General features: G+C 30.0%; 2 protein-coding genes across 3 annotated transcripts; one reads left to right on the plus strand and one right to left on the minus strand.

Annotated features, from left to right (window-relative positions):
- Nucleotides 1-1,931: 1,931 nt before the first annotated feature.
- LOC130440999 (mediator of RNA polymerase II transcription subunit 25-like) lies at nt 1,932-16,561 on the minus strand. 2 transcript variants are annotated; one of them, XM_056774430.1, is made up of 16 exons: nt 16,341-16,561; nt 15,118-15,288; nt 14,838-15,057; nt 13,237-13,382; nt 12,830-12,960; nt 12,405-12,503; nt 11,284-11,403; nt 11,030-11,206; nt 9,556-9,698; nt 8,997-9,169; nt 8,747-8,909; nt 7,497-7,670; nt 5,713-5,980; nt 3,955-4,202; nt 3,375-3,503; nt 1,932-3,071 (listed from the first exon to the last, which is right to left on the minus strand). In XM_056774430.1, exons 1-16 carry the CDS (start codon nt 16,460-16,462, stop codon nt 2,922-2,924), a joined length of 2,634 nt encoding a protein of 877 aa, XP_056630408.1. In that variant the 5' UTR covers nt 16,463-16,561; the 3' UTR covers nt 1,932-2,921. The 2 variants fall into 2 exon arrangements, with proteins under 2 accessions (XP_056630408.1, XP_056630409.1); XM_056774431.1 differs by having other exon boundaries at nt 3,375-3,500; nt 16,341-16,470.
- LOC130441000 (charged multivesicular body protein 2a) lies at nt 16,486-22,035 on the plus strand. Its single transcript, XM_056774432.1, has 5 exons — nt 16,486-16,648; nt 17,393-17,716; nt 17,765-18,075; nt 19,084-19,217; nt 20,303-22,035. The coding sequence occupies exons 2-5, from the start codon at nt 17,549-17,551 to the stop codon at nt 20,428-20,430; spliced, it is 741 nt and encodes a 246-aa protein (XP_056630410.1). The 5' UTR covers nt 16,486-16,648; nt 17,393-17,548; the 3' UTR covers nt 20,431-22,035.
- Nucleotides 22,036-23,242: the final 1,207 nt, after the last annotated feature.

A 23,242-nucleotide genomic window follows, 5' to 3' on the forward strand; every position in this document is an offset into this window, starting at 1 on the left:
AGGTTTAGATGCTATTCATAGTTATAAGTTACAATGTAGAATAAAGAATCCTGAGACAAATGAGGATGTGATCATATTACCTAGTAAATTTAATATATCGCTACTTTCCGGAAAGACCGGCATAAAAACAGTGCCGCATCAGATTCTTAAAAATTTCAGAAGAATTCGTCACATCTTTAGTTGTGTTTTTTTACTGTAAAAACGTAAGTTGATCTTTTTTTTTATTTTATAAGTTATGCCTCTTTTTAAAGTATAATGTAACATTATTATTATAATACGTTTTGGTCTATAAAGTTGCGGTTACATAAGATAAGAATTCGTACGATTTTATGGTTACAACCTTCTCTTATGAATTTTTATGAACTCGTAAGACTCACTAAATACGACCAAACCATTTTGTTTTTTCAAATGTATTCCTAAGAGCGTTTTCACGAATTCGTTGCGGCGCCTGTCATGCGTCCACGTCGTCCTCGCGACGCTACCTATCCGCGCCCGCTCAGCCCCGCAGCCGCTTGCAAACCGCTAGTATGATAAGACCTTAAGGAATCCATGCTATCCTGTTCGAAGGTGGAAAATGGAACTGTGAACAAGTTACCACTTTGATGGAAAAAGAAGATCGCTTTGGGATAAAAAAAAGTAAACAGAGAATTTAACAAAAAACTCTGGAAAGAAGGAGCTGTAAAATTGGGATTAACAGATATTAAATACCCTTTTTTTATTTCATTGGAATAAAAAATTAACAAATTTGATGGGAATTTAATTGAAACAAACATTATTTGAAAATAATTTGAGAACATTTTATTCTTTGAATTGGAGTAATAGATTTATTTAATTTATAGAAATATTGTGTGAACTTGTTCCCGACTTCGTAGACTCTATTATAACATCGTTGTCGGTTATTTTTGTTTGATGGCTGCTGATTATTCAAAGTAGCTTCTGGCGAACCTTTTAGATCAATCACGTCTACGAAGTCATCACAGAGTAGATCTTCCAAACCAATTGTCTATACAATCTCCTAGCGATGGTGATACGTCATAATCAGATACCGCGAAAACTTTTGTTTTATAATTTCAGTTCATCTTTATAAACTATGTTAATGAATGTTTTTCTTAACGATGTTTTTACTTATCTTAGTATTAAAATCAATTTTTGTTGTGGATCAATATACTCTTGAATATTTGAGTGTTTGTGAAGTTTATAATCAAATGTAGATAGTGACATAGGTGTATATACAAAAAATTTTTAAGAATTTTTTCTAAGCTCTTCATATGATCTCTCAAATTTCCTTCTAGATGCGAAATACTTGTGAACCCATACCCTTCTGTTCAAATTTTCCAATAAAAAACTTTACGGCAAGTGTATCTAATACATATTCAAGCTCATTAGGTTGATCCAACTCTGAGCGACGAAAGTTCGCAATCACTGTAATCACTTTAATTCATAAGAATTCAAACGAAATTTTTATTCCGAATTCGTGGGAATAAATTGCCGTACAAATTGTTATCTAATGTAACCGCAGCCTAATAACCAATTAATTGATGTTTATTTTGTCCTATGAGTTCTTAGACAGTCTTTCATGGAATAAAGAATTATTACACAAGGGTAAATGTTATATTTTGAGTTAGGTTCTTTTCGACTAACAAAATTTCGGGCTCCATATAAGCATTACTTAAAAAAACATGAGTGTTGTGTATCTTTTTCAAAAAAATATGAATACTTAGAAGTTATTTCCACTTTCAATGATTGCTTAACAATGTCGTCACTGAAATCAATAAGATTACTATATAATAACATCGCAATACCTAAACTCACATATGTAAGGGATATTTGGGCCGCCATTATCTAAAAAGCAGAAAAAATATAACTTTTGGAAACTCTTATTGTTTCTGCAGCGATAAACAGCTGTGTGTATATATAATCAGATCCGAACTAATATTATGGGTAAGGTATTTTATAACAAAGTAGTCTTTAAAACTTGCTATGAGAAATTTAAAATATATTTGTGCTGACCAACTATGCAAGAGTCTGATACATTATCGTGACATGAAATTCAATATAAATAATATCCACTTAAACACAAATTGACTATATTAAATCACATAATTTAACAGCATCACAATAACTAGGAATGCACAGAGGGAATTTTGGAACGATCTATCCCTTCGTCCTTATTTCTTATTCCACCTTACAGTTATCACCCATTAACATAAATATCTAGTCTTACTTCGCACTGCCAGATCAGATGTGTGAGATGACGAATCTGTTAGTTAATGGTATAATCTGTCAGATTTTGAGAGGTCTGGACGGCCGGTCAGATATTTATAATTGTTTAAAATCCTAACGAACGGAAAAGCACATCATGAGGACAGTGGTGTGAAAATCTTGAAAATGGAGAAGAAAAAAAGAGTGACACCATTGGGTTTGTGCATGGTAGAAATACTTAAAATAAATAAAAAGAAACAGAACAGAATGGGTACAAGAAAGAAATCAATATGGAAACATGTGCTTACCTCAAAAACTTTGCGATCATGAAAGGGTACATGAAAGTACAAATGCGTACTTGAAACTTTGATGAATTATTAGGTAGATTTTTATTTAGGTACGTTTTATCCTTTATTTTCAATATATAAGGCCTTTCTTTGTACAGTTTAATCACGTCGGTTATTATTTCTTTTGTCCGGTCCATACTGATCTGATACTCAACGTATCTCCTCCTGCTCTCCTTGTTCATGTAACCATTTTTATCTGTACACAATAAAATGTTGCCTAATTGATTTAAAAAAAATCGAATTAGCTTGGAATATTTTCATACTATATCGGAGGAAAGTACGTGTTATAGTTTTTTGTCAAGCAAAAATCTACTTATCAACAATGGAATACGGGGATTACAATAATAAATATATTTATACTTAAACATATAATTAAATAATATTATTAAAATCGAAGCTTCCAACTTCATCGAAATTAGTTTGTTGTGATCCAGCTGGGTTTTGCAACTGCTGGCCCATTTGAGTTCTGGAGCCACTGCCCGGCATCTGTTGCACGTTTATTAACTGTCTGTATTGAGGTTGCTGAAACAATTAATACATAATAGTTATTCATGAATAAGTTTACTACTGTGTTACATAATAATACTGTTTGATGCACGTTTTGATAGCCAAGTCTTGTAGAGAAACTTAAGTTTATCTTTGGTGTTTAATGGTTCCAGAAAGTTGAACTTAGTGAGGAAAAGTATGGGTAATAATACTATTGGATCACATAATAAACACACCCAAAAAAGCAAGAATTCAATTAATACAAATTCATGAAAAAAATACGAGGAAAATCAATTGATACTTTTAAACATTCTATCTTAATATTCAAATGTGACTTACTTGCTGCAAAAGATGTCTTAATCCAGGATTATTTGACATAACCGGTCGCATAAGCCTCTGTTGAGGTTGTGATGTGGCTGCCTGAGGTGTAGATTGAACATTTTGTGCAGCTATCTGTTGTCTTTGCTGCTAAAAAATATTAAATATAATTTTTAATTTCAACAGGTTACTTTCCCTCGGTTATCTGTTTTTTGTAATGCTGATTGTTAAAATATGAAATAAAAGAAAATTGATATATTGAAACAGTTTATTTCATCGGATCTCTATCCAGATCAACCTATATTGAAATTTTGAAAAAATACTCGATTTATGATGGTTGATAACATTTTTATGTCAATAGTTCTCTACATAAAAAAATAAATATGCAAAATATAATTGCCTTCATTTTAATAGATTTTATTTTTGAGAATTTCATTGGATCCAGTAATTCAAATTTAATGGTAAGGAAGTTTTACATCTTTTAAAAACAACAAAAAATACTAGAATTTATGAAAGGAAAATGTATAGTGTGATGTATGCCTAGCAGACTTAAATTAATTTAAATACATAATTCAGTACTACCAATTTAAAATGTACTCACATTTTCCAGCATTTTATAATGCATTTCTGTTTGTTGTGCTGCTTGTAAAGCTTGCTCTAATTGAGAAGTTTTCATATGACTTATTCTCTCCAACTGGCTTTTATATTGCCTTTCTTGTTGTTGTGCAGCTTCCAGTGTTTGTTTAAGTTGATTAATTTTCTCTAAATTATGTCTCCTTTCAACCTCAAGTTGATTTTCAGCAGAACTTTGCACTGGATTTTGTATTATATTTGACTGATTTGTATTTCCTGGAATTAATGTATATTATTAAACATCTATAACAATTTATCATATTGTTTCAGACTGTATAAAACCAAATTAAATATGGAAACCTGAAACGTCCCAGCCCTAATATATAATCAACCAATTAGGATTGAAGTATTGAAGGTATCAACATTTTTCTAGATATTATCAGTTGTTTGTCTGTTCTAATCATATTTATCCGTAACTATACTTATACCATAACCCTTCATTCTTGCAACAATAGGTAATATCGATTATCTAAAATAACAGATACTGGTAAAAAACTTGTCTCAATTGTGTTTGCAAACAATTATGTTTATAATATTTAAAATTCAGTTATGGTATATTTATGAATTCACTGAACAAACAAGGTCTATAATTAAATAAAACTCGAATTATTTACTACTAGTCTAAGAGACCATGAAACAAAATATATTACTATGGATGAGGCTTGGGTACATTTCTACGATCCAGAAACAAAGCAACAATCGATGGAATGGCGACACTCTGGTTCTCCAAGACCTAAGAAGTTTCGTGTCCAAAAATGTGCTGGGAAAGTTCTTGCTTAAGTTTTTTGGTATTACCATGGAGTAATCATGATTGATTTTTTGGATAAGGTTAGAACAATAACTGGAGATTACTATTCGACATTACTGACCACTCTATGGGAAAACATTAAAAAGAAAAGACGCGGAAAGCTATCAAAAGGTGTTTTGTTTTTGCAAGACAACGCCCCTGCACACAAATCTCATGTTGGTATGGAAAAAATTCGTGATTTAGGGTTTGAATTACTTGACACCCTTCTTATTCACCAGATTTGGCTCCGTCCGACTATCATCCCTTTCCTCAACTGAAAAACAGTTTGAAAAGTCGTAAATTTTTTTCCAACGAGGAGGTAATTAAAGCTGTGGAGGTCTGGTTTGCAGAACAAGAAGAAACATTTTATTTTGAAAGGTCTAGAGACGTTGCAGATTCGCTGTAAACATGTATTCAATTAAGAGGAGAATATGTTGAGTAATAAAATATTTTGACATTGAAATTTTGTTTGGTTGTATAGTAGGCTAAGAATTTTTCAATATATCCTCGTATATAGTTGATAGTTGTAACTAATATGTTTGTAAGTATTGAACTTGACAGTAGATTGTGTTTAGTGTAATTATAAACTTAGTGATCTCGAAGATATCGTTCATTTTTCACCCTGTATTCCTGAATGGGGTGAGTTTTTATATACATTAATCACCGGAATCGGCATAAAACGCAACAGCATTATCCTTCAACATAACCATACACCACATCTGCAATAGTCTTTTATCATTTAAAATGAGCATCTCTAAAAACACATGTAAACAATATTTTTTCGAAAAAAATTCGGCACATCATTATAGAATGAGATCTAGAAAAAAACCGTATAAAAAAACATGTAGAGTAAATATTAGTTTCATTATAAGATGGAAAAGATATGATGCCATCATAGGTATAAATGCCTAATTTTGAAAATTAATAAGAAAATCTTACCTGGTTGTATATTGGGCATCCTAATATTGGGTCTCATATTTCCAGAAGATACGTTTTGATTTATTATACCAGCCATTCCCTGTCCTTGTTGTGACGTTGTGTTAACATTTTGAGTCATCTGACCACCTCCCATTGAAATTGTGTTTGTTGGAGATATTAACATGTTTTGAGGTGCATTTTGAGATGTTATAGCATTCGTGCCTGACATTTGAGGAGAATTACTCACTTGTCCAACTTGCGGATTACCAGTAGGAGTACCGGGTCCACCCTTGGAACATATGGAAACAAATAATTTATATAGTGTTGATCTGAATGCAATAGTAGTTCATAGATATTTACATTAAAAAATTTTATTTTAAACATAGATCCTACTGAATACACTGTTTACACAGTGTACAGTACACAGTTTACACAGTGTATTCAGTATGAATATCTCCAACGGTTCCAGAAACTCCAACTTAGTTAAACATAGATCAATACAATAATGCTATAAAGCACACAGGTTCAATGAAATTAAGTTGGTTAATTATTTTACATTCTTTGATCAACAAAATATCTTCTCATACTGTTTTTAATAATAGCTTCCATTAAATTTAATTTTATAGATTTCGTTATTTTAAATAAAAAATAAATCTTGAATTTATGTGAGGTTCATATAATCTATTAGAACGAATTCTATTCATTCCAAATTTGTTGAAAAACCCAATAACAAAATTTAAAAAAAAACGGTTGCTTTTCAAATATCATCATCATTATGCTGTTCAATTTGTTTGATTATGGCTAGCGCTTTGTGTGCCTACAAATCCATTATCGGGGTGGATTACCCCTTGTTCTTTTTATTACAATTTTTTGTTGGTCCTGGCTTCGTTTGTCAGCTTTTTCCATTCTTTTCTGTTTCTGCATTTTGCTTTTCTGTTTAGTATTTCTAGGATTCTTATATCTTCTTCAATACATAACTATCCTACTAGAAGAAAGAATTTGGACATTTACTTAACTATGTCCACTTCTAATCTGGTTAAAAATTCCATATCATTAATGCCAAAAAATTATTCCTTCAGAATTAAAAGTGACAAAAACATTTAATAAGTTTTGAACATTGACAAAGGCATTTCTGCTTTTCTGCTTATTATATTTTCTCCTCCCAGTTCTTCTTCTATTTCTTCAATATTCTCTCTCCATCTCCTGTAATATTTGGTCCAAGTACAGTTCTCAGTATTTTTCTCTTGATTATCTTCAGATATTTTTCCTTTTTATTTATAACGCAATCACTAGTCTTATTAATGTTTTATTTCTTATTTCTTAGACCTTTTATATATGTTTATGTTTCTAAGTCGTCTTGATTATAAGTATAAGTATTCTGTTTTACAGTTTATTTGATTTATTGCTATGTTGTTTTTTATTTCTAAAATAGGTAATAATATTACAAGTATCAGATCTTATTTTATTTTGAATTTCGTTATTTAGATTATTGATGTTGCATTCAATATTACATAAGATGTTTGTCACAGGTATTTCTTTGTCACTAGAAATATTTTGTGCAAATTGGGACCTGAATAAAACTTAATTCACTTCATCTGGTATGTCAGTATATCAAATTTTTATGTGTCTTTCAAAAATTATTTACAAAAAACTAATTTTAAAACTAGAACAGACCTAAAATCAAGACGATTCAGAAATATAAATTAATGTTTTGTATACTTTTCAAATATATTCATTTTGAAATTGTCCAAATTATCAACCTTTATTTGAATTGATTTTACCGGTAAATGAAAACTGGAGTTTACCTGTCTCATTTGTTGAGTTGATTTCTGTTGCTGAATAACTTTCCGAAGTCTATCGACAAAAGCAACTTGATCATTAGGTATAAATCCTAAGTAAGCTTTTTTATCTGCCGTATATAATAAAATAAGAACTTTGATTTCGCATGGTGGAACACTAGTGAAATGCACACATCCAGCCTGAAAAATTAAAAAAAATATATGTATGTTAATGTATAGAATCACAATTGAAATTATAAACGTAATAAGAAGCTCTAAAAACAAAATTGGATCAGATGACAGAAAACGAAAACAAATTTATTTTAAAAATGTAATTTTGTAATAGAGAAAAGACTAAATATAGTTTTATAATGGGTGCAAATCTACAAATCATAAACAGAAACAGAATTAATTACCAAACTAAGATTATTTTTTATTCGAGAATCACTATTTGTACAACATTTATACATATAAAAAAGAAAGTGGAATTGGCAAATTAGAAATGGAAATGTTGAGTTGAAGTGTATCAAATTGAAGCAGAATTAAACCTACCAAAAAAATGTTTCTGTATAATTTGACCAAAATAAAGGTGAATACTTGCATCTTTGGAAAAAATTAAATCTGAAATCCAAGAAGAAACGAACTCTACTGGACAAACAATGACATTTTTCAAAATATTTATCTCATAGCCATATACACTACAGAATGTAGTAAACAAATCAAACATACTATTTTTTAAATGGAACGCCATATATTTGACTACATTTTTAAATTCTATATGGAAAATTAGTTCGACGATTTCATGTAGCTCGTTTTGCTTTTTTGAGAAATTCCATTTTTTTGAAAATGTATTTAGATTTAATTTAGACAAGTGGAAGTTTAGGATACCTTAATCAATCAATCATGATAATTGTTGTTCCATTATTTGCTAATAAGATGTTCAAATACTGAAGATCACTTTAACCAAATTAAAACAACAATTATTCTATTACTTCCAATGTAATACTATGCATATTTTCAAGGCATCGATTAATACTCTTAGATTTCTATCATAGTGTTCCCTATACCTTTCTCTTAACCGTTCTGAATTATCAACATTTTATTAAAAATAATGTATTCTTCTTGTATTAGATTCAAGCAAAACAATACTAAATTTGATTTCCCATTCTAAGAAATGACAGGAACTATTTTGATACATATTGACACACTTTTTATATATATTGAATTAAAATTTTATATTAAGAAAATGACTATTACATTTTGAAAAACAGACTTACGAATCCAGAACTCATAACTCTTGTAAGAGATTCTAAAGCATCGCATGGCTGGGGATGAAATAATACAGATTTCGAATTTTTCAGATATGCTCCACCAATATTTCCTATTAATTGTTTCGGCATGAGTTGCATTATAAGTTTTTGTGGCCAACCATCAGCTTTTCTGAATAAATAAGTAAAAAAAGTTACTATACCAATAATAAAAGATGACAGACATTTGAAATCTAGTAAAAATGTTTTATATACTTACAATTCGGGTTCACCATCTTTGGAATTGGCAGACACCTGACAGGGAACATGCTTGGTAATTTTTTGTTGATCTGTAGCATTTTTTGGCTTTTCTATCCATTCCAATAAACCTTGCCAAATGGTATGCCTTTCCCGTATTTGTTGTGGTTGACCTTGGACAGCTTGTGGCATATTCTAAAATATATATATATATATATATATATATATATATATATATATATATATATATATATATATATATATATATATGTATATATATATAAACTGTCAAGATTTATTTATCTAAAGCACGTTTTGATCAGTTATCGTCTTCAAAAGACTAAAGTAAACTATTCGCATTTAGTCTCTGAAGATGATATCTTAATTATTACCATTCCTAATTCCAAAATTAATAATACCAGCAATTTCAAATCATTAGGTCTGATTATTTTCACAGGACTAGTATCCAAAAAACCAAAATAGTAAAAATTTGTTTATATTTTTGAAGGCTATTAAATATTATACAAAAAATTAAGTTAATAAACATCCATCCGTAACATTTTAAATATAGTAACTAGTACCTGGGCTTGAGAAGAAGAAACAGGATTCGCCTGTGAGACCTGTGCCATAGACGTTTGTATACCTGTTTGGTTTTGTGAAATCGACGTTTGTACATTTGATTGTGGTGGCACGTTTATTTTATTAATGGGCGAATTTGATGTCACTAAAAAATAAAATATTTTAAATATTTCAATTAATTAAATTAATCAATAAATTTAAATCTCAAACACAACATATAGTTATATTGTATGAAACTATATTTTATGTCAGTAAAATTAGTAAAATAATATTTGGTAGTTAATTTTCTTCATTCACTGATACATTATACTATTTGTTTAGACAAATGTTTTAGATAAAAATCTGCTATCGAAGCAACACGATTTTAATTAAGATTGAAAGCAAGTGTTACTGTGAAAATTATTTCTATTTTTTTAATATTCTAGCTAACTGTTAACAAAGCTGTTGCTACTAGCCTACTAATATTCAAAAGAGAAATAAAACACACGTGTCTTTGAAGCAATTATAGGACTTGAGCAAAGAAAAGACGTTAATAGTGACTTAAGGATAATGTGACACAAATAGTTCAAATCTATAAGTAGATACGAAAATTATGCCTCCCGATTGTAGATGTTTATTACACGTTTAGATTGCACAGCAATCTTAAAGTTTATTATACTTTTTAAGGAGTTCCAGCACGGGATAGCCCCGCCAGAGTGTCCCTTCAGGTTACCTCCTTCTTCTGAAACTCTTTTTCCTATAGAAAAGCCACTGAAAAAAGCATTTGTGCTTCTTTCCTTTGATTTCTGTATATCCAGGCCTATTTTATAAGTTTTCTTTGGCACTGCTATATCAGTTTTGTGCTAATGATGTGGGAACTGAGTTCTTTAATAGTTGTTTGACTATCAGAATGAACCAGAATGTCTAATAGTTTCTTTCCAGGTTCATATCCACCTTCCATCTTTCGAAAGTGGAATTTTTTGCCTCTAAATATTGTACACTAATTTTTAATTTTTCCAAAATACTTATAAAATTTGACAAATATGACGAGATTCGAACGACATTAAACTGAAAATTCCAAAAGTGATGTGATATGTAAGTAGGATAAGCCTATTGCAATTCTTTATAATAATCAAATGAGACGAGTTTATTTGGAAGTATTTAAGATATAAAGAGAACTAGAATGGTCATTAAGATAATAGTAAGTCAGAAGAACAGTATTTGAGTAAAGGTTGGGACCTTTGAACTTGTAGAAGTATGTAAAAAAATGGATTGATCAACATTTGTATAGAGACTTAAGGGATATAAATGCATAACAGAATATCTCAGCAAGTGGACAAAAAAGTTTAACTAAAATATTCGATAATCCTTCAAAACTGGTTATTGAGGATGTCCTCCAAATTTCAAATGCCAAAACTTGTGTGGCATTATTAGATGAACTAAAACAAAAAATGTCATGCTTTTTCTTTACTAAGTTGTATCAAGCAAAATACTTACTCTGTCCAAATTGGTTAACATTGGATCCAGATATTGACGACGGAGGTTGTGTCAACTGAGCAATAAGAGCACTACCTTGTGTAGTATTAACCTGTTGATTTGATTGAGGAATATAGGGTCTTACTTGTTGGACTGGCGGAGGCATTGTCCAATGTGGAGATGTTCTATTTACATGACCTAACAACATAAATATACACTGACAGCCAAAGATTAAATTATTTAATAAATATGTTAAATGACATTTTTATATTTACCTGAAGCATGATATCCTGGAGGAGCGTTAACCTGCATAATTGGCATTTGATTATTACCCATCATACGACCACCAGCTACATTCACAACTCCTACTCCTTTTTGCGGAGGAATATTCATACCTGAAAATTTTATTTTGTGACAATAATAGTAGAAAGAAAAAATGATTTACTGTACATTTACATAAAACAAACATATTAAAAGTGTAGATTGAACAATGACAAATTTCACTATAGATAGGTGAGTACGACTGTGTTAGTTCATTGGTGTAGCGATAGTGGAAAGTATGACGACTTTGTATATGGCCTAGGACTAATGCCATTGCAATCCTATTGGGCATCCCACCATTGGAACTAGCATTACAATTCGAAGCCATGAGGCATACATGCTGAACATCAATAAAGAACTGCAGATTGCATCAACTGTCCATGCAAAAATCAGGACGCAGGTCACAGGTAAATGCCCAATCATTTCGATGGCCAGCAACCAAATGACGCCCACAACTGTTAACAATAAGGGTTTGGAGGTACACATCATTGAGAGAATGCAGTGGATTAGTGACTCCATGTCCGAGATACTTAATAATACCTTGGCCAAAGCAGGCTCCTGCAGAGGACACCCCAAAATAAACTAATCTTTTTCACTTAAGGAACACGCTACATCTTCCAAGTAGAGGTATCTGCTGTGATGGAATGCGGACATGCGATAATCCATCGAATCTGCAGGAACACAGTAATGTCAATTTGCCAACCCCTGCTCCAACTAAATAGGCGCGAAATCCGATTAGTGACTGGACACGGTCATCTAAAACACCATAGGCATAACGAACGATCTGGAGTGCCATTGGTGCATGGAGGAGGATGAAACTGTAGACCAGGTCATCTGTGAGTGCCCAACAATTGAGAAAACCTCCCAGCTTGCCTAATGATATCAAAGGGTTCAAGTTAAAGCGGCCAATCAGCTTTTCAAAGGACATCATGCTATGATGAACTATGACACCATACAATTATTTAAAGAAATTACATAAAATATGCTGAAGGGGAATTTAACTTCCTTGTCATCGAGTACCATCTACATATTCTACTATCTATACTATTTATTACCTAAAATTATCATTACAAACCTTGTGTTCCTTGTGGTCTGTATACATTATTTTGTCCAACATTAGCTCCTACTCCCACTGTAGTATTGACCATAATATTATTGCTAGGTTGACTGGTACCTAAATGAAAAATGTTTAAAATTAATATAAATAATATAAATTTTGTACCAAGTGTTTGATATATTTTCTTTTAGCAGTATTTCAAAATCAGTTAGCAAATTAGTGATTTTTGATATCAATATTCAATTGCCTTTGAATGGACCATTAAAAAGAATGAAACTTGCTTTCATTATTATTTTGGAAATCAAATTGTATTAATATTTTACTGATTTTGATTTTACTCACATTTTACTAAACCAACTATGATTATTATCATTATTGTTTCAAATAAATGTTTCACTTTCAAACTTTTTGATTCTTGTTCCTTCATATATTCTTATTCTTACCTGGAATTGGACTATCACTTCCTTGAAGTGGACTTGGCAAAGAAGTCATTGCGGGTATTCCCGTATTTGTTATTTGATTTGGTGTGGTTGTAGAGGCTCCAGGTGGAGGGCTAACAGACCTTTCTTTGAGACTAATAACAGACATTCAAAAATCATGAATTAGTATTACTGACTAAATTCATATTTTTTTAAATCTGGGATTTGTTAAATTGTGTTATTGTGTATTGCTTTAAACTCATTTATCAAGTACTGTTTCTTGAACATATGATAGCAAACAACACATGAACTCATGCTGGTGTTCATTTATATTTCTAGGGATACGCTAGAATGGTTAAATGGTATGTAAAGACAGTCGCAATTAAAAAAATATCTTATTACATAGTTATAATTGAGTCAAAAAATCTTACCTGAAACCTTTCAATAGTACTAGATGTCTTGGGTCTTTTGCATAATTTTTCGTTTGTGATGAGCTTAAATCACCTCCTGCTTTTTCAAATAGCTTATATAATGAAGGAATCTTTCTTGGTGAAATAACAGAAAAGTTGATATTTCTCTAAAATAGACGAATAAAATTCAATGATCACAATTTGAAATTGAATATTTAGGATTAGAAACACAAACATTATTTATGAGCTGTAGACAGTATAATAAATATGGTAACAATTTCAATAAACAAGTAGAAAATTAAAAATTAAAAAGTCATAGTATGATTTATCACCTAAAAAATTTTTTATCTCTGATAAGTGTCAAGTTATTAAAAAATATGTAACTTTTTTAAATCAAAGATAGATACATGAAAAATATCCAAAGTCTAAACTCAATATAACAGAAAATTGTGATGATTTTTGGATGGTATCTGACTTAATTTAAAAGTGAAAGAATTTAAAAAATACAAAGTTATAAAATTTTTAAATTCCTTTTTAATCAAATAAAACGATTTTTAGATTTAATTCAAATGGAAATTTAAACATGCAAAGTATAGTCACTTGGACAAAAAATTCTTACAAATTTGCTCAAAATTCTCTTTTTTAATTATTAATGTGTAGTTGCTTCCCAACCTTCAGAATAATGTTTTGTATCAAATTTCGCCAAAATGTTCAATTGGCCTTAGTTGAAGCACATTAGCAGCATTCCTAGACTTTTCAATAATCGCAATATTCAACTTTGCAAAAGCTCCCACTATGTACTTTGCATAATGAGCAGTTGCCATATCTGGCCAGAACACAAAATTTCCTACTAGGTGCTTTTTCTTTATGAGCGGCATTAATCTATACCTGACACACTCTGTTTCATATATTTTGGAGGTTGCAGAGTTTCATAAGGGCAAATATATGCTGAAGAACGACTAGGAGAAGATATCTCCAACTATACCAACATTACGTAGTTAAACTTCTTGTGTATTTTGAAATACACTTCTGAATTTACTTCTTCGCCGTTCTGACAATAATAAATCTTATTATTCGTAGTTTCACTTCCATCAAAAGTAGTAGTTATGATTTTTGTTTCATTTGTTGCTTCTTAGAATATTTGGGTGTCGATTTTCTTGATTTATGAACTAAATCTGTTCCTTTAAAATTTTGTTTACATATTTCATACAATTTTGAATTTTCTCCCTAATTTTTGCCAACTGACTCACAGTTTGCTCTGAACCGCTTTGACCATAGTTTCTCTTTTCTTTTTTTGGCATTTTTGTTGCTTTTCTGCCTAATACTGACTTTATTTCCATATCTTTCTCAACACACAAACAGATATAAATTATTTGTCCAGCTTTTCCCATTCTTACAAAATGATTAACTGTTAACAATGTCTTCAGATCTTGATTCATTTTCTTTTAGATTTCCCATAGTTGAAACTAAACTTCTAATAGATATGTTATGTTTATATTTGGAGCTTTTGATAAGTGCAAATAACGAGAAATCACGCCTACTTTACTTGCTAAGCTGTCTAAAAATGTATAGATTTTTTGTCCCCATACCCTTAGATAAATAGTTTAAAAGTATCAATTTACCTCTTGCAAAATTCCAGCTAACTGCTCAGCAGTCTTACCCGAAAATGTATGAGATTCCAAAACAGGAAGTGAATATGGAGGAGAGTTGCATATAAGGATACAATGCTTCTGCACAGGGGTAGTTGTATCTCTTTTTTGTTGTAGTTCTTCGAAACAGTGTAAGGATGTTGCTAAGCCTTCAGCGATATTTGAATGAGATTCTCCTTTACCTCCAATCATTCTTAAAATAAATAGAAAATAACAATCTATATATTTAACAAAAACCATTGTTGTTACTTACTCCAATTTATCAATAGCAGCCAAAAGTTTCAAAGGACTTATGAATGGACCAAATGTATCTGTGCTGAGTTGTGGTAGGCAATCGGCAGCATAAAAAATAACAATTCCATAAACTGAATTTGCATTTTCTGATAAGTAACTGGCATCTTCCATTTTAGTTTGATTGAAATATCTGCAAAAATTAATTTTTGAACACTAATGGACATGAGCAATAAATAATTCACAAAATGTACCAATATAATGCGAATTTAAATTATTCTATACCTTTTACTATTAACGTGGATTTTTCAAAGAACCATCTACTCACTGTCCTCACTTACTAATTAATTAAAATGTTTGGCTATTTTTACAATAAACGATCAGATTTAGAAATTATTGATAGACCCAGGCCAATTTTAGTTCATATAAGAGCAAAATAGCTTGTCCAAGGGACTTAGAGCTTAGTTCACAAATGAACTTAACAAGTGATACTCCCTGAAGAAATATGTAATATGATTGAAATTGATGAAACCAATATGCAGTGAAATTATTATTTCTCCCTTTTAATATCAATAACAAACTTGAGTTGGTTAGAATTATAAAGTCACTACCAGGTCAAAAAGAAAAGTAGACCCATTAATAAATAACTTCTGAAATGTATGAGAAAACTCGCTTTTTCTGCAGAATATGCATACATGTATTTACCCACCAGGTGAATGATTTATACAATGTACCAATTGACTAAATAGGGGTAGCATAATAAACTACTTTTTATTATTATGAACTTGGTTATATGTGTGCTAGAAAAAGTAGTGTATTATAATTTAAGTAATAAATTGATCATTATATGTTTAGATCAGTTATTTTTATTTGGAATTTTATTGTTATGCATTTGAAATGATTACCATTTGTAAATCGCAGTTAACGTACTTAATTCTAAGTTAAAAATTCAATTAGAGATAGATTCATAACTTGTTAAAATATGTAACAATTCTCTCTAACTGAATTTTAATTTAAAGGTTATTTATGTGAATGAGTATACTTATTGATATTGTTTTTTCATCACCTAGAAATTATACAAATACCCACGAGTCAATGACCTAATACATAAATACAAATAAGTTTTCAACAGATTAAAATAATCAGCAATTTTTTAATGTTAATTATAATTATGAAATTTTAAATATATTTTAACACAATCAATGATTGAAAAAAATATTTAAAACGTTCTACAATTGTACTCACTCTAGAGATGGTATAATATAATTTGTTTTAATATCATTTATATATGCACCGTTTACGGCCGTTCCTTCTATAAGAAATATTATGTCCGCTTGTAAGCCGTGTTCACCAGAGCAGACAACCATTTTTAAAATAATATAACCACTGCCAATTCAATTTAAAACTTTATTACAGTTTCCACAAAATAGCACACGTATAAAACAAAATATAGGGGTTTTCGGAAACTATGATCGGGTTAAGCCGATCATGAATGTTTCGGAGAGTATTCCGGATTCGTTCACTGTCATTCGGAAAATGAATGAAGCAATCGGGTATGTATATAATCTTAGGAAGCAATCTGTCTTATCAATTGAATACAAAGTTTGTTTTTTGAACCTTAAAAATCATTAATCCCCATGCATGGTTATTTTTGGTTAATTCTTTTAAATAGCGTAATTAACAGTATATTGTCCCATGCAATTTTTCTCTTTTTGGCTTTTCAATATAAAAATAGCTTATTGTATAAGAATTTCGCTATATAATAAGTACATATTAAAATATCTATAACCACATCGCAATTAAAGGTTAGGTTAGCAACTAGAGAGTATTAAAAATAAAAAGTTTTGGTAGGTGGAGTTTTAAATTTGTAATTTTCACTAAAAATTGAATGCGTTGTTCGGAAACTGATAAAAATCTTGATCACACGCGGTCAGCTGATAGGTGATTTACCTGATGTGGATAATAGTTTCCGAAAACCCCTTACCCGTCAAATTATACCCTTCAAAAACCTTGGTTGTAAGGAAATTTTACCAAACAAATTTCAGGCATTCACTAAATCAGTGTCTCATATACTTTTTTCTGCTGGGTCCAACTAAGAATAATCTTTTGTTCAGGTGTCTATCTTAGCAAATAGGTGGGAATTAATTATAAATTGTACGAAAGTATTTCTTATATATGCTTCATATTAAAACCAACTAATTCAGTTGAATTGCAAGTCCTCTTTGTTGAAATTGATTTAAATGCATTATATTCCATGTTATATACATTTTCAAGAAGGGCTAATGCTGTTTTTAAAGGATTTCTTTTGGATAAAAGGCCATTATAATAAAAAAGAAGAAAGTTCGAATTAACCATATGAGTCATGTTTAATTTGGTATGAAATATAATAAAAACTAACTGGATTGAAAGGTGTTTCCCAAGTATTTGATCTACAAGATTAATTTTTTTTTAAAATGGAGTGGTTATTTGGTAAGAAAGTTACCCCCGAAGAATTATTACGTAAAAATCAAAGGGCATTGAATAAAGCTATGAGAGATTTAGATCGAGAAAAACAGAAAATGGAACAGCAAGAAAAAAAAGTTATAATTGATATTAAAAAATTAGCTAAAGAAGGCCAAATGGTAATTTATAAAACTAGAAATTTTATTTGTTAACACAGTTATTTGCAGGACGCTGTAAAAATAATGGCTAAAGATTTGGTTAGAACTAGGAGATATGTAAAGAAATTTATGTTAATGAAAGCAAATATCCAAGCAGTATCATTAAAAATACAAACCCTTAGATCGCAAAATGCTATGGCACAAGCAATGAAAGGCGTTACTAAAGCTATGCAGAGTATGAATAAACAACTTAATTTACCCCAAATACAAAGAATATTACAAGAATTTGAAAAACAATCTGAAATTATGGATATGAAGGAAGAAGTTATGAATGATGCTATTGATGATGCAATGGAAGGAGATGATGATGAAGAAGAAAGGTATTTTTTTATATCATATACTTTATATAAATTCAAAAAAGATTAGTGAATGGTAAATACTACAGAAAAGATAGTAGACAGATAAATAATAAATGTAGAATTTCATATTCTTATATACACCCAATTTTATAATGACTGTCAAAATAAAACTGGTAAAATATCTATATGTTTAATAGGAGAAAATTTTTTATTATCATGAATGAACTTGATGTTTACATATAATTTGGAGAAGTTGGGTGACCAAAACTAATTCTTTAGTTATTTTTAACGTACCAATATTATTGGATCTATAGATAACATATTTCATCATATTTTCAATTAGTTGTATGCAGTTAAAACTAATTATTTCCCCTAATGAAACAAAAGACGTGACCTTAAACATTCAAATATTCCTACCAACAGACAAGACAGCAAGGTTGTCAAGATTAAAGGATGTGTAAATTTTAAGGAATTTGAATTAATCCTTCAGAAGGAACATGATTTTTTTTGTGAACTCACTCAATATTTTAAGGCCCTTATTAATCACATATTACTTTTTTGTTAATTAGCACATAAGATATTTCATAGGTAATTAATAAAGCAATAACAGAAAGTTATCAATAATAAAATTATTTATTTAAATAAAATATGGAATGTATGTAATTGCTGACTATCAGTTAAATAAAAGAGTTAGGAAAAGAAAGCAAAATGGTACTAAAAATAAAAATACAGGGAAGAGTATACCATGAATTCCTGCCTCTAATGCTATGCAAAAAATAAGTAGACATACTAAAATGATGAAAATTTATCAGCTCATAGAACAAGTAGCACAAACCTGGTACAATTAGGCAGAACTTTAATTTTTTTGAATTTCGAAGAAGGCTGGTCTAACTTTACCCAAATGCAGATATATAAATAACAGCAAACATGGAAATTATCTGTTCGACATTCCTTGTAGATTTCCCTTCTATCCCTACCTCATTATAAAAATAGTAATTAATAGGTTGCTTTGATATGCCCTTTTTTCAGTGATGCAATTGTAAACCAAGTTTTGGATGAGCTGGGTCTTCAATTGGGTGATACCCTTTCTGGTTTACCTCAAACTGGTGGAAGTCTACCAGCTACTGGACAAAAACAGCCGTCAGCCGCAGCAGTTATTGCAGGTATTTGAAAATAACAGTTATTAGTTTTAGTAGATGGTAATTTTCTGGCTTTCTTTTGCCTTCTTTGTACAAAACTGTGTCAAATAATTGTTTAAATAATGTTTATAAAAGTACTTTATGGAATTATACATATACTATGTAGTAGTTGAAGTTGAATTATTTTATCAATTTTAACAGTTTTAATATTTGTGTATTTTTTAGTTAAACAAATTGCAATAATTGAGTATAATCATATCATATCTGTTTCTATTTTTGATTATGATAGCGATGCTCTATTAAAAATTTGTATTCTCAAAGTTCCTTATCTGTTTTCATGAAACTCTCAGGAATGTGACAAATCAATTCATTTTGATAGTCAAGTAGATATGGCACTGAACTTCAATGATACCAACTGAAAGTTGAAATGAAACCCCAGAAGAAAACTTGATGAAATAGGGCCATAGTAATAGAATCCCTTTAGTCCGGATTCCTGGACACACTGGAATCAAATGAATCGAACAAACTTTTTGGAGTGATTTTGGAATCTTCTTTCTTTTTCGATAAAAGGCGTTAATAGTCTCTTCCTGATGAGTGTATTAACCTCTTTCCGTTTGATTCCGGTGTGACCAGAAATCAGAACTAAAGAGACTATTATTATGGTCTATTTCATCAAGTTTTCTTTAGCACTTCCTTTTCAGCTTTGAGTTGGTATAATGGAACTTCAGTGCTGTTATATCTGCTTCACTATCAGAATAAATTTATTTCTCACTTTCATGAGAGTTTCATGAAAACAAATAAGGAACTTTCATCATACAAATTCTTAATAGAACAATGCTGTAATAATCAAAAAATGAAATAGATATGGTATGATTACTATACAGTATACTCAATTTGAATATCTATAGATCTAGATCAAAATATTTTTCAATATTAGCAAAAACAAGTCATATTTTTTCACTAGCTTACTAACAGAAACTGATAACTGTTGAGTAAGAATCTCCAGTTCACCTAGTTTACGGGCACAATTAACCTTAAGATTGTAGTGCAATCTGATCTATGCCTTTATCTGTTTCTATGACTCATTTAATAGTAATTATGTGTTGTAGGTGGTTCTAATGGAGGGAGTGGAACAAGTGGAAATAATAATTCAAACAATGGCGGTTCAGGTGGTGGTGGGCTTTCAGATGCTGATGCTGACCTGCAGGCAAGATTAGATAATCTACGTAGGGAATAAAAACAGTACTTTTATAATTTATTGGCCGCTTCTTTTGAATATCCTGTTTGATAAACAAACATATATTTGTAAATATTTAGATTTAAACATTTTGTTACTTCGTATGTCCCTTAATACAAAAGTCTCTGGGCCAGAACAGTACTTGTTTATCAAGAAAAATGATAAAATATGAGTAGACCAATAATTTTGAAAAATCTGAAAGATTTAAAGAATAATCACCTCTATATTTAACACTTATTTAAATTTAACCAGGGATAATTTCCAACAGAATATTGTTAGATTAACATATAATATTGGTCACTCATTTACTTGGTATGATTTTTTTATTGTCTCTAAAATAGCAGGAAAATATGGTTTGGAATAATTGGGTTTGTGAAGTTTGCACAAGCTACGTTTTAAAAATTCTTGTAAATATCAGGTTTTATATTTGAAAAAGTAAAGCTGAGGTCACATATGAATAATTCACATCAATTAGGAAATACGAATTTGAAACAACATAAAAATTTGGAAGGAAGAGTTACAATACATATTTCAATCATAAACTTATTTTGTATTTAAAGAGATTTAAGATAAAAGTCGACGAAATTAACTGAATAAATTGATAATTGATATCAAGTTAACAGTTATTTATTAGAATTTTTATTATATAGTCGTTCTAGGCCAAATTTGGTGAATATCTCGGAAAATCGACATTGCAGTTGCACAATCACTTTTTCAGTTACAGAATATAGTATTGAGTAATTCATCTGATGCAGGTGGTAAAATAATCATGATAGGACAGTTTTCTTACAGTATACCGGATGAAAAAATGTTTAGTTAAAATACTTTAGACATGAGGGTATTACAAACTCGATTAATAAGTAAAATTTTCAAAAATAAAATGGAATGATAATTAAATAAGAAATATTAGAAAATTTACATTTTTAAACAATACACATAAAACATTTTAACCATCACTGGGTTTGAGTTGTTTATAACTTAAATATATATTTATCCAGAAGCCAGAATTGATATATTTTTTAGAATGAATTATAATCAAAAACAAATTTTTGAGGCAGTGGGGCTTTATTTTCTAATATTTGTAGGTAATGTGAAAAGTCGATTAAACGATTTTTAATTTGCCATGGGCTAAACCATCACTGAATAAGTCGTGTTACTAAATAAGAAAACATTTTTTTTGTCAAAAATCGATTTCATTCATTAATGTAATCTCCTTCAAGACCAACTTCTCTAACTTCTCGATGCCATGCTTGTCGAAGTATTTGTCTTTTGTCTCAAAATAGACTTAGTTTCAGCAATTGCTTCTTCATTGCAGCACAATTATCCTTAAAATCAAAAGAAAACCATTCATATTATCTATTTTAACTTTAGAATTAGAGATGCATCTTCTTGAGTGATCTACATGTGTTTATAGTTGGCCAAATTTTTATATAAAATACTTTGATATACTTGTATGTTTCTGATTTACAGAGATTTTTGAATTTCAAACTGTATAGTAGTTTACAAAATTTATATATTTTAAAGTATATAGCTTATTCACATTTCTGTCAGATCTTTTTACATAATTTTAATTTTGCAAAAAAAAAATAAATTGAATAAAACAAACATTTATTCGAAACCTTTAAAGTCCTAAATAGTGTACCTAGTTTATTATAAAAAATCAAGTATCAAAAAAAAACAAATTTAGCTTGGTTAGGTCCTGTTGGTTACAAAAAGCAGATCAACTTTGAGATTGGTACGTGAAGACAAGAAATCCATAACTCGAAAAGTGCCGTGTGTCATCATTGCTTAGAATTTAATGAATATAATAAAAAACATTATTCTAATACATTCTAAACATTACAAATTCACATTTAGTTAAACTAATGTAAAATTTGATTTAATGGGATTTATACGTAGTGTAGATTCATTGCAACTTTACTTCTTTGGCTGGAGACTTTTCCTCAGGAAGTGGTATTCGGCATCAGTTAAAGTATATAAATAATTGTTACCTAGACAGGGCGACCAATCAATATTTAATTGGAGGCCGTTAGCTTTTTTAACAAACGAAGTTAGAAGTGAATAAGTAGAAGAGATGGAGAATTAAACAAACTATCCCCAGATAAGGTTCTCTAAAATAATACCTATTCATTACGGTGAAAAATAAAAGAAGTTTCAGCAACAAATAAATTTATTCAAAAAAATGATTTCGCATCAACTGCATAATCAAAAGAGTCCAACGAATAAACTTATCTATAGAAAGCCGGAGTGGTTGCAGCCCTCAACTGAATTCCCATTTATTGGCGTTGAATTTGTTGTTTCGATTGTGGTGCACCGTTTGAATCCTATAGGGTGGTAAACCCCCAACTGGCAGATGTAGAGCTGCGGAAAAAAAAATAAAATGACCATAGTCTAAGTTGATGAAGCAACCGATATACGAGGTATTTGAACTGTATTCATTACAAATTTGAATAAAATGTACAAACCTCGAAAATGTATTACCGCTGACAAACAACCCGTCCCATTTCAGTTGGCCCTATTGAAAAAAATTACTAATTATTGCTTTTTCAGCTATTAAAAACCGACAAATTTTAGATACTTTCACAGGAGTTACAAATCTTAACATAAGTTATAATTACAAACTAAAAAAAAAAAACAAAAACCAAATGTAATAAGAAAAGCTTAAATATTAAACATACTTTTAAAAGTTACCATTGCGTAACATCCCCTTTATTATCAATAACAGCCGTAATTCTTTGAGGCATGGTGTTTATTAAATTCAGGCAATATTCGAGTATTCGGGAGTAAAATCATCCCAAATTTCTTGTAGTCC

This window comes from Diorhabda sublineata, chromosome 3 (assembly GCF_026230105.1).
Source record: "Diorhabda sublineata isolate icDioSubl1.1 chromosome 3, icDioSubl1.1, whole genome shotgun sequence".
NCBI lineage: Eukaryota > Metazoa > Arthropoda > Insecta > Coleoptera > Chrysomelidae > Diorhabda > Diorhabda sublineata.

Excerpts from the sequence above, each read along its gene's own strand:
- LOC130440999 (XM_056774430.1), bottom strand. The coding sequence starts at position 16,462 with ATGGTTGTCTGCTCTGGTGAACACGGCTTACAAGCGGACATAATATTT. Across the intron at positions 11,404-12,404 it reads CAGACCACAAGGAACACAAG|GTATGAATATTCCTCCGCAA; the intron begins GTTTGTAATGAT and ends TAAAATTTTCAG. Across the intron at positions 11,207-11,283 it reads TCCAGGATATCATGCTTCAG|GTCATGTAAATAGAACATCT; the intron begins GTAAATATAAAA and ends TTATGTTGTTAG.
- LOC130441000 (XM_056774432.1), top strand. The coding sequence starts at position 17,549 with ATGGAGTGGTTATTTGGTAAGAAAGTTACCCCCGAAGAATTATTACGT. Across the intron at positions 17,717-17,764 it reads TAGCTAAAGAAGGCCAAATG|GACGCTGTAAAAATAATGGC; the intron begins GTAATTTATAAA and ends AGTTATTTGCAG. Across the intron at positions 19,218-20,302 it reads AGCCGCAGCAGTTATTGCAG|GTGGTTCTAATGGAGGGAGT; the intron begins GTATTTGAAAAT and ends TATGTGTTGTAG.